This window comes from Meles meles, chromosome 7 (genome assembly GCF_922984935.1).
Source record: "Meles meles chromosome 7, mMelMel3.1 paternal haplotype, whole genome shotgun sequence".
Lineage (NCBI taxonomy): Eukaryota > Metazoa > Chordata > Mammalia > Carnivora > Mustelidae > Meles > Meles meles.
Genome location: NC_060072.1, coordinates 22,656,334 through 22,668,711, shown reverse-complemented (window position 1 = coordinate 22,668,711; position 12,378 = coordinate 22,656,334). Strand labels below are relative to the sequence as shown.

Below are 12,378 nucleotides of genomic sequence, written 5' to 3'. Positions count from 1 at the left end.
AACAGCCTACAATATCTGAGGGAGAGTGGCCAAAAGCTTGATACATGATAAAGATGTTAAAGGTGATTTAGCAAGATGATATGAACTTCAAACATTTCTGAACAAGGAAAGAAGAGAAATAGTTTTGTAGTAGTAATCAGGAACAAAGAAGCCGCCCAAATTCTGTAGTCCAACCTCTTGGTACACGGAATATGGGGAAAAAATAAATCCTACTTAGGAGCTCTACAGCAGAGTTAAAAGCAAAATTACCTTCATCCCTAAAAATTAACAGTGCTAGGGATATAGCTGGGTGCATCTAGGACAACTGCAAGTCTGAATTTGATAAGTCATGACTTAGTGGATGATGTAGAAAGGCGATCTGTCTGATAGCTTATGACATCACCATGTCTCCTGGGAAGCATAGAATCTGCAAGTAACCTCCAGTTGATAGTGTCTCAGGATAAAAAGAGAAGAGGTAATTAATGAAAGGGAATGAAATGTTTTTGCTCAAGGAATATTCGTTTCAAGCATCTAGAATGCAGTTCTTTGTGAATTATATTATCTTTACGGTTGGCCTGTAAGGCATAGTACTTGTCTATTTATTTTAAAGATTTTATTTATTTGAGAGAGAGGAAGGGGGGGTGGGGAGAAGTAGAGGGAGAGGGACAAGCAGACTCCATGCTGAGCTCAGACCCTCCCCCCCCCCCACATGGGGCTCAATCTCACAACCCTGAGATCATGGCCTGAGCTGAAATCAGAAATTGGATGCTTAACAAACTGAGCCACCCAGGTGCCCCATACAGCATCTATTTGAAACAACTTGCAAAAACAAACACCTTGCAAACTCAACAGGTGACTGATTTCTTTTAGCTTGTGGTTAAAAAGTAGGATGAAGTATTATCTCTAAGGATTAAACACCCTGGAAAATGGAAAAATATCTGGTGCAAGGACCCTATGAAAAAAGTCAATGCACTATCCTTGGGTAATTCTGTGACTTCATCACTGTATTCTACTGACATCAAATTTAGGTAGAATATTATCCTCAGTTATCAGTAATGCCTCCCTCTCTAAGGATCCATTTCAAGGATCAAGTTCCTCAGGTATCCTCAGACCATAGGGCAGCTGTCAGAGCCAGGAGACCCTTCTATGTACCCAACCTGGTCAGATCATATATAGCCCTGGTAACTCCGACCCTTTTCAGATACTGCAGCAAAACCTACCTCTTAAAAACTGTTAGTATAATCAGGCCAGAGCCAAATTCTTCAACTAGAAAGTTAACGATTTAGCAGGATAATTTGCTAATCCAAATAGGGTAGACTAGACCCATCGACTGGGGTCTTGCCAAGATTATGCAAACTGGGACTATCCCATGTGCATTAATACGTTTGTGGTGCAAAATTATGGTCCTTTGCCTCTCAGCTCAGTCACCCTATGAAGATAAAAGCAATTGCCTATGTGCCCAGGAAAGCTGTGGGGAGAAAAATGAGGTAACTTTCACAAGGCACCCTAAAAATGTACCAAAAAATTTGCTATTTAAATTCAATTTTTAATTTGCATTACTAGCTAATTACTATTGCTGAAATATATGGAATACTGAGCGTTCTAGAAAATAATTTAAATAAAAAATTGCCCCTAGGAAAGGAATCCATCATTAAACAGCATCTCTTCGATCTGAACAAAATATAATGACTTAACTCATGGGGAACATTTTTTTTATTATTTGTTTATTTACAGCATAACAGTGTTCATTGTTTTGGCATCACACCCAGTGCTCCATGCTTATGGGGAACATTTTTAATGAAGGTACTTTAAAAAAATTTCCTCAAACAACAATGCAGAAATCAGATAAACATTTTTTAAAAATTAAGCCGCTTTGGAGGTCAGAATTTGGTGGAAATGATTAAAGTACCCTAAATGCAAGGTCAGTTTCTTTTCTTTCTTGGAGGAAAGCATCTTGGAACATGTACATTTGTAAGAAACACAAATATTTGTCATCGCTGGTATTTGTTTTCAGGAAGACATTTTAATCTTACGAAATTCCTGATACTTTTCAATTTGGATCAGTAATATGGGCTTGATTAGGGTTCCCGGCCTGATTATAGGTCACCAGGCTCTGCTATGATTGAAATCTAGGTATGCACCATCTCAGTTATCTTAAGTTGCCCACTAGGGCATTCCTAACTGTTTTTGCTTCATCCTGTTTTATTATTTAACATTAGGTTTGATGAAGTTATGGTAAGATACTTATGGGTGTAAGAATCTAACACAGAGATGCTCTCAACAAAAATGCAGTTAGTTGTGCCCCAGTGTTCAAAATGAAATTTAGAAACGTCCCGACCTGTAGGGTAAGAAACGAATGAAATATTTGACGACACAATTTTGTCACAGATTCAGGAGCATTTTAAAGTGCCCGGTCGTTGAGGTCTGGCTTTTCCCGAATTTCAGAAACAAAAGAAGCACCTGCAAGCAGAGAGGGATTTTACTGCTTGCCCTCCCGTTTCCTCCCCCCAGGTAAACCAAATCAAGGAAGCGGAGTGCCGATAAGCACGCCTTGCTCCTTTTCTTTCCCTTCCGGGCGAGCGTTTGGGGAAGGAAAGGCTGCGGTCATTCTTCGGTAAATCAGTGTTCTACGATTGAGAAAGGCCCAGTCCAGGGTCCTCGCTGCTGGCGTGAAAGTCGGCCCATTGGAAGGCGATCGACCCCAGAGAGAGAAGCTCCTTCTCAAGCAGGACGGGGCAGGTGGGGTGGGAAGAAACCGCACACACAGTAGTACGACTTGTCCCTTATCTGCGTCTTAGGGGAAGGGTGGAGAAAAGGGAAATAGAAACGGACCAGACGCCGGGGCTCCCGCCCCAGCGGCTTTTAAACTGCGTTTCTACAACCTCTCGCACCGTGCAGCGGCTAATGGAACCCGCGCGAGGGATCCTACCAATCACCGCCAGGCTTCCTCCCACCGCGGGCCAATGGCGGCGCGCGTTCTTGGGGCGTGGGTGAAACAGGCTGATCTCTGCTTGCTTGTGTAGTGTGTGGGCTGGGGTTGCTGGAGGCTCCTATCTTGGCCGCACTTGGTCCGCACTTGTGCTAGGGGGGCTTTTGTGTACGGCTTTTGCTTTGCTTTGTGTGTGCGAGTTTTTGCTTTGCTCCGCGGCGCTCCTCCCGGGCAGGAGTCGTAGGGTTCGGAGGCGGCAGCGCGGTCCCCCCCGGGCAAAGAGCGAGCGCGCCGGCGTGAGCTGCGGCTGTGAGGTCTGCAGGGAAGGGGATTCGCCGCGGAGATGCCGGAGTTCCTGGAAGACCCCTCGGTCCTGACGAAAGAGAAGTTGAAGAGTGAGTTGGTCGCCAACAATGTGACGCTCCCGGTCGGGGAGCAGCGCAAAGACGTATACGTGCAGCTCTATCTGCAGCACCTCACGGCGCGCAACCGGCCGCCGCTCGCCGCCGGCGCCAACAGCAAGGGGCCCCCGGACTTCTCCAGCGACGAGGAGCGCGAGCCCACCCCGGTCCTCGGCTCCGGGGCCGCCGTCTCAGGCCGCAGCCGGGCCGCCGTCGGCAGGGTAAGGACGCCCAGCCGGGGCCACAAAGGCGGGCGGTTGGTGGTTGTCGCCCCTACCCCCTCCTCCCCGCGCGCGCTCGCAGCCCTCCTCCTTGGCGCCCCCTCTTGCCTCCTCGGCAGCGGGGCTGTCCCCGCGCGGGACCGAGAGGCAGGCCTGTGGGTCTGCGGACGCAGGATTCGGCTTGCAGCTCTGGAAGGGGAGGCCGCTGGAGGGAAGAGTCGCGAAGTTGGGGCCGCAGGACTAGCGGTTGTGTGTGTGGAAGGTGTGAAGTCGGCGTTTGCTGTTCTGTGGTGCGCGGATAGCTCGGTGTCCCTCGACCTCGGGAGTGGGTATTTCGGCGGGGACTTCCGTGCCGGATTCGAAAGCCCTTTGGGGAGGGTCAGCCTGAAACTGCAGTAGGTTACGGTCGAGCGTTTTCCCGCTTTATTAACTGAAATGACTAGTAACCGAGTCTCAGAGCGCTCCCTGGAGGGCAATTTGTGACATACTAATTTCTAACCAAAATTTGAAATAAAGAAATTCCCGCCTTTTTATAGTTTTGCATATGGAGGGCTTTTTGAACCGTTTATGTTTTTCTCGTTAAGTGTTCCAGCAACAGGCTATGTCTTGGCGGGGCAGTGTTCTAAATTAAAATGAGCACTTAAAAATAACATCGTTAAGCGGTTGTCTTAGGCGCCTAGAATATTTGGAAATTCTAGAGGGCTTGGGTTTTTGCCTTGCTTTTTTTTTTTTTTTTTTTAACTTTTTGGTAAATTTTGCATAAGAAAAGGAAAGATTTCGGAAGCCGGAGTTGCTAATTTCTTGACATTCTAATGTATCAGTGATTGCAATTTGGACTATCTAATCCCAGTTAAGTCTCAGATTGGTTTTACCAAATGCTTATTCTGTTTGAGAATAGTTTGGGTTTTGTTCTGTGGGTTTTTATATGCTGTTTTGTTGGCGTGAACTGCGTACTTCTCAGATTTCAAATCATGACAGACCGTAGTTAAAATTGGTGATTGGATGTAATATGCGTTGCTTTGTAAGGCTTCGAATGTGGAGTTTATAGTTGTTGAGTTTGATAACTCAGAAGTACTGCGTTCTTCAAAGTCGTGTTGTTTAGTTTTTAAGAAATCTGTGTGATGTGTTTTTCTGGACTACTAGGTGGAAATGAAAGAAAGATGTAATGTAGATTTAACTGAAAATCTTAATCTGAGCTTTGGAGAAATTGAAAATCTTAATGTCTTAATTCAGTGCCTGGCAACTGGGAGTGTCAAATATCGTTGAATGAAAGACCAACTGCACCTTATTGCTTCTGATGTCTTAGTGGATTTGAAGAAAGCCAGTTTACTTCTCCATAATAAAGAGAAATTTAAGAGATTCTTAAAGAATGTTGATTATCTGCTTTTTCCCAGGCCCCATGGAAAAAAACATTCAAATGATTTTAGTAAAGATTTTGGTGGAAATGGAATCTTTTCCATTTAAATCAGCACACTTTAAAAAAAAAAAAGTCTTCTGTAGAACGCTATATTGTATTCTATGTAAATGTTATTCTTTTTTTTTTGTAAATGTTATTCTTGAGCCCTGAAAGTACTTGGTTGTGTTTATAATAGGATTGTTCGTTCTTAATTTGACGGTTTTCAGCGGAAACCTCCACCTTGGTTTTGATGCTTTTCCTTCAAAAACTTTTTTAAAAGAGTATGTCTCAACTAATATAACATTGTATGTTAACTGTACTTCAATTTAAAAAAAAAAAAAAAGTATGTCACAATCTTCTCTGTGTTTTGGAGGTGTAAAAATTTGAGTTCAGTTATCCAGCATTTTTGAATTCCTACTAAGTGTTCATAACTACTGGAGATTGATTTCTGCAGACCCTACCCACTACCATAATTATATAGTTTGTTGGATTTTTTTGTATGCTAATTGATCGTGTTTGTTACTCACACATTTCATCTCAAATTTCCCATGGTATCAGAGTTGGTCAGCACCACTCAAATAAGTTCTGGGTGAAAGGAATTAGTATTTTAAGAGAATCTACAGTCTCCAGTGGCATGATACGCCGTTTATATCTCATTTAATGTTTTAATCCATATAAAGAAAAACTATCTCGTAGCCAATGGTGTGAACAACTTGAGAAATTAGTAGTGGTAGTTGGGCGGTAGCATCATTTTCTGTTTTAAAGCACATTAAGTAAAAGTGACTTAAAATTGAATTTAGGAATATGATAGACTTTATCAGGCATAGGAAAAATAATCTTGAATTTGCAGGAAAAGAGCCTTAGGGTATTTATACTACTCGATAAAATTGTTCTCAGTACTCTTATGTGTACAGTATTTTATGTTGTGGCCATTGTTAGCCCCACATGTAAAACAACATAGTCACATTCTTAAAGAATATAATCTAGCAGAAAGTCAAATTATGTTTGAGAGTTATAGATCAGGCAGATATTTTTAAGTGGTAAATTTTTAACATTTTATTTATTTTTTTTAAAGATTTTATTTATTTATTTGACAGAGATCACAAGTAGGCAGAGAGGCAGGCAGAGAGAGAGGAGGAAGCAGCCTCCCTGAGCAGAGAGCTACGTGGGACTTGATCCCAGGACCCTGAGATCATGACCCAAGCCGAAGGCAGAGGCTTAACCCACCGAGCCACCCAGGCACCCCAATTTTTAGCATTTTAAAACAAACCAAACATTACTGTGGCTTGGCCAAGGACTGAGGATATACCTTCTATTTAAACATGGGTTTATGAAGAGTATTTTTGATTGAAGGAGAAATTTTCCATTTAGCCATGGCCACGGTCTTTTTGATTCATTTGGTGTGATATGACAAATATTTGCTTGTTCAAATTTTTGGTTTTGGTTTTCAGCTTTCTTGTTTCTGAGCTTTATATTTTATTATCTTGATTATGCCAGTGTTTTTAGGTGTTGAAATTACCTAGATTGTTGACACAAAAATAAACAATCACAAAGTTGGCAATCTGCCTTATTGTTCCAAGGTACAAAGCACTGGTATAGCGATTTGGAATCCAGTGGAGCATAGCATTCTTGAATGGTCTGATCTAGCGGATCATGAATTTTTAACAGGAAATATTTAAAGACATGGAATAGAACAGTAAAAAGTATGCTAGCGATGGTGAGTGTTAATTAAATCATAAGTTGACTGCCATAGTCTTCAGTAAGGTGTTAAGTGTAGACTTTTGAATCAGAGTGTTCTAGAGTGGGGATTAAAATCCCAGGTCTGCTTCCTATTCGGATGACCTTAAACAATGAACATTGTCTATCAGATGCTCAGTTTTCATTTGGAAAATAAGAATAATCTAGGAACTACTAGTAACTACTTAATTGAGGATTATTAAAGGTTGCATTTGTTAAGGTGTCTAGTGCTCAGAGGTTACATGTTACCTATTACATGTGATTTCTGAATTTTTTGTGTGTTTATTTAGCTCCAGAGCAATACAATGTTACCATAATTTTTTTTTTTTTTTTTTTTTTTTTTTTTTTTTTTTTTTTTTTTTTTTTTTTTTTCAGAATTGGGTGAGGTAAATTTGTGAAAGTGATATAGGCCTCAAGTCTGTTCAAATGTTTCTATATTGCTGGAGTTAGCTGTGCCTCTTTGAACTTCAGTTTCCTCTCCTAAAACGGGGATGTTAGTGTCTATCTCATAGGATTTTTAGGATTCTGTGTAAGTTAGTACATGTAGGAAGTTATTCAGAACACAACTTGGTATATAGTAAGTGCTCAGTAGAATCTATTTTATAATGATAATTATTGCTGTGCTTCATTCATCTTGCTACTAATGGTGGAAATTTAAAAATAAGAGTAGCTGGGGACGCCTGCTGGCTCAGTCAGTAGAGCATGCAACTCTTACTAATGTCGGGGTAGTGAGTTTAAGCCCTGTGTTGGTTGTGGAGCCTGAAGTTCTAAAAAGTAATGAAATAAATAATAGCTCATAGGTGATATTATCAAAGAACTGTTGGATTTTTAAAGTTGAAAAAGACATTAGAGATCATCTGGTAGTTGGGAAGAAACTGGAGAACAGTGCCTGGCATATAGTAGGTACCTGGTATTTTTGACTGAATGAAACTAAGATTATGTGATTTACTCAAGGGAACAAAAACTCTGGATGCAGAAATCAGTACAAATAATGGTTCCTTCTTCCTGATTGAAACTGCTGGCTTGATAATTATGCATAAGACACTGACCTGTCTCTCAGTTTGTATTCCTATTAAATTTGATATTTCATAAAAATAGCAATACAGGGGCGCCTGGGTGGCTCAGTGGGTTGGGCCTCTGCCTTTGGCTCAGGTCATAATCCCAGGGTCCTAGGATCCGCCCCGCATCGGGCTCTCTGCTCAGTGGGGAGCCTGCTTCCCCCTCTCTTGCTGCCTGCCTCTCTGCCTATTATGATCTCTCTCTGTCAAATAAATAAATAAAATCTTTTTTAAAAAATAGCATTACATTTCTGGAACTTTTCTCCCTACAAATTAAAGATAAAAATCAGGTAGCTTGTTAATTCCCTCTTTATTTGACATACCTTATGCTAGTTTATTCCCCTCTGAAGATTTTGTACAGCTGTAATCTTTCATTATATTTTAAGAAAATAGAAGATTGTTGGGTTCTGCTTTGATTTGATAAGGCTTTGTTATTTCTTTTTTTTTAATATTATTAATTTTTATTTATGTATGTGAGAGAGAGAGTGGGGGTGGGCAGAGGGAGAGAATCTGAAGCAGACAACCTACTGAGCTTGGAGCGGATGCGGGGTTCTGTCCCACAACCCTTGAGATCATGACCTGAGCTGAAATCAAGAGTCAGATGCTTAACCCACTGAGCCACCCAGGTGCCTCAAGCCTTTTGTTATTTCTTAATAAGAAATGGATTTTTTAAAATAAGTGACTTATTACTCCCTCACTAGATGACACTTTCTTTCACTCAGCAAAACATCTGTCAGATACCTACTCTTGTGTCAGGCAGTCTTTTTTTTTTTTTTATTTTAGATGCTTGGGATACAATATGAATATGACAGTGCCTCTTCTTTCTGCTACTCTCTTAAATGTTGTATCCAAAACACCTGAGATACACGTTAAAATACAGATTCTCAGGCCCAAGATTAGGACTCAGACTGGGGTAAGACTTTTTGAAATAGGGGCTAACTTTTCCAAAAGTTTTAAAGTTCTGATAATAAACCAGACTTAGGTACTATTGCTCAAGGAATTTACCATCTGGAGAAGATAAAGTATGTTTACAAGTAGTGGTGTGCGGTGAGTGCCAAAGGAAGAGATTTCTTGAAAACCTCAGGCTGTTGTAAGAAATTAAAATTCTTGGATGTTTTCTTGATAATAAAATGTGAAAATTCTTAAGGTAGGAGGTAATACTAGTAATCTGTATTTGATTGATTTTCTTTTATTTAAAGTATATGTGTTTTATATACTTATATAAGGGAGGTTTTGTTCCCAACCTTTCCACAATTTTTGGAAAATTCAAGTAGGTCATCAACACAGGATTTGGTCTATTTGGTATTTTAAAAAGTCTTTAAAGAATTCAGGGCTATGATATAGAGCTCTTAGACTCTTGGCAGCTATTTTGACATTAACGTGTAAGTTGCTTACAGATTTGAGCCTGATCCTATCAGTGCAATGTGTATTAAAGCCTTCTGAAGGTACCCTAACTTTCATAGCCATTTTTTAGTTATATAAGAGATTTCTCTTGATAAGATTTCTCTTATTGGCAGTTATCTTTAAAAACTAATTTCTCATAATCTTGCTTTATATAAAATACTTCAAATTTGTATTTGGCTGATTTTCCCCCTTCAGAATTATTAAAAGTAAACAGTCTGTGCAACTATTGTTTTCACCATTTTACGTAAAATATTTCTAGGATTTAGTATTGACTCATTTGCCTTAAATAACAATTTGCCTAAATTGACTTTGATATTTTGTGACCATTATTTTAAAAGCCAATTTTTTTTGGTTTTTTTGGTTCAGTTCTCTGGGGTTACTGAGGCATTTTGTAAGGCTATCTGCCACAACCCTAGAAGGCGCCCATACTTCTGCTCTCTTCTCTTGGTTAGCCTTGAAAGTTTATGTAGTTTAGATAGTTATTCCAGTACAGACTGCCATTGCTTGAGTTGAAATTTCTCTCAAAGCTTGTTCCATGTTCTTTTGCCTTTTCTAAGTAAAACAGCCACATAGAACTAAGTGTGGTGACAAAGCTGTGTCAGGAGGTGATTGCCATAAAGTTTGACTTCCTTCATAGGTCAAAAACTGGGCACTAAAGTCACTGTATTTCAGTATTCATTTGGGCTTCTTAAATTCTGATATGCTTGTTTAAAGGAAATCATTTTTAAATATAACTAAGACATATCTTTATGGTAAAGTCTTACTTTCATAGAATAATTTAAACTTTTAAGGATTTTTAAAACAAGTCAGTAGTAAATTGTATTTCTGATTATCTGGGTGAAAATGTTTAATCCCAGTCTGTTTACTCTTGAATTTTTATGCCATCATCTCCTATAAAGACAGGTTAGCCAAAACTGACCATGTTAATAGTAATATTTTTAAAGTCTGAGTTATATGTTATAATATCTTCAAATAATGAGTTGCCTTTAATTTAATTATATTGCTAAGGCCTGATAAAGCTGTAAATCAACAGAGGGTATGTTTGCAGGTTTATCGTATACAGTCTTAATTATATAGTAGTATAGTAAAAAACATTTTTTTTTAACTCTGTGCAAATAATAACTAGACTTTCTTTACAGAAAGCCACAAAGAAAACTGATAGACCCAGACTAGAAGATAAAGATGATCTAGATGTAACAGAGCTCACTAATGAAGATCTTCTGGATCAGCTTGTGAAATATGGAGTGAATCCTGGTCCTATTGTGGGTAAGTGAGTAAAATTTCTTTTTCTGTGAGTGCCCTGCATTGTTTTCTTGTCTTGTCTAGCAGTTAGAGTTTGGGTTCTTTTTTTTTTTTTTTTTTTTTTAAGATTTTATTTATTTATTTGACAGATAGAGATCACAAGTAGGGAGAAAGGCAGGCAGAGAGAGAGAGAGAGAGGAGGAAGCAGTCTCCCTGCCAAGCAGACAGCCCGATGCAGGGCTCCATCCCAGGACCCTGGGATCATGACCTGAGCGAAAGGCAGAGGCTTTAACCCACTGAGCCACCCAGGTGCCCCTAGAGTTTGGGTTCTAAGGAACAATGTGTCATTAATTATTTATGTGGCCAAGGACACAGGTTCCTTGACTATAAATGAGGACAATAAAATGAGAAAAATGAATTTAGATAATCTCCAAGATTATCTCTGTTGTTGAAATTGTTTCATATGGTGCTCATGTCACAAGTATCTGGTGAGATATAGGGATCTTACATGACAGCTGAGGAAAATATGAGGTGACTTAGTGGGCCAGGTTCATCCAAATCACTAAGTTGGTGACAGACTTATTAATATAACCCAAGTTAATCAATTCCTAGCTTGGACCCATTTTTAGTTATCATTAAAAGTACCATTTTTAAAGTCGTGTTTTGATTGGAAATCAAGAATGGTCCCTTAAAGAACAAACTAAAAAAAGAAGACTTGAAACTAAATACACTGGATTTCCATCACTTGGTTACTATTGGTGATTTTTGCCTTAATTTTGGAGGGTCTTGACAGTAACCTCAAGATGAGAAATGTCCGTTTTGGTATTCTGAATTGTAAAATTTTAAACACTGGACAAATCATAAGAGACTCAACCATAGGAAGTTGAGGGTTGCTAGAGGAGAAGGGGGTGGAGGGATGAGGTAACTGGATAAGGGACTTTAAGGAGGGCACATAATGTAATGAGCGCTGTGTATTATGTAAGACTGATGAGTCACAGACCTTTACCTCTGAAACTAATAATATAGTATATGCCAATTAATTTAAATTAAATTAAAAAAATTTTTTTAAGATTATTTATTTATTTGACAGAGAGAGAGATCACAAGTAGGCAGAGAGGCAGGCAGGTACCAGAGGAGTGAAATTTTAATAAGTCAAGTCTGAAATTTCCTCGTCCACACTTGTGAGGTAATATAGATAAGACCACCTGCTCTGCCCCTTAAGGGGAAGGTGAACTTGTCTGAAACAATCTTCTCTTTTGCTAGCAATCTTTCTGTTTCTGCCTATAAAATTCTATTTGGTACAGTTCCTTGCAGCTCCTTTCTACTTAGAAGATGGGATGCTGCCCAATTTATGAATCATTGAATAAAGTCAATTAAGTCTTCAAATTTATTTAGTTGAGTTTTGTGTTTTAATAGCACACAGGTTTTTGTATCTTCATTTCTCTTGGGTCAATACCTAGGAGTAGGCTAGCTGGGTCTTGGCATGTGTGTAAGTTTGCCTTTATAAGAAACTACCAACCTAACTGGAATATTTTGCATTCCCACTGCCCATACATGAGCATTCTTGTTGTTCCCCATCTTTGCTAGTACTTAAGGTTGAGTTTTTGAGTCATTCTGATAGGTGTGTAGTAGGATCTCTGTGTGGTGAATGGGTCTTTCCCTAATGAATAATGATGTTGAGCATATTTTCATGGGTTTATTTAAGGATCTTAATATTTTGCCCATTTTTCAATTGGTTTGTTTTCTTACTGAATTTTGAAAGTTTTTTTTTTTATGTTCTGAGTTTTTAAAAATCTGATATATATCTTGGGATATATCAACACATATATATCTTGGGAGATGCATTTTCTCTCAAGCTGTGCCTGGTTTTTTCACTCTCTTAAAGAATTTTTTTTTAAAGATTTTATTTATTTATTTGACAGAGAGATCACAAGTAGGCAGAGAGGCAGGCAGAGAGGGGGGGGGAAGCAGGCTCCCTACTGAGCAGAGAGCCTGATGTGGGGCTCCATCC

General features: G+C 39.3%; 1 protein-coding gene across 5 annotated transcripts in view; it reads left to right on the top strand.

The window, feature by feature from the left end:
* Positions 1–1,700: 1,700 nt before the first annotated feature.
* Positions 1,701–12,378, top strand: part of TMPO (thymopoietin) — a 30,707-nt gene continuing 20,029 nt past the window's right edge. For 2 of the 5 annotated variants that reach the window (XM_046011636.1, XM_046011635.1), the window contains exons 1-2: positions 1,720–3,530; positions 10,265–10,391. In XM_046011636.1, coding sequence (XP_045867592.1) covers positions 3,252–3,530; positions 10,265–10,391 — 406 coding nt within the window. In that variant the 5' untranslated portion in view covers positions 1,720–3,251. Of the gene's footprint in view, positions 3,531–10,264; positions 10,392–12,378 lie in introns of all 5 variants that reach the window. The other 3 variants (XM_046011632.1, XM_046011633.1, XM_046011634.1) reach the window with 3 other exon arrangements.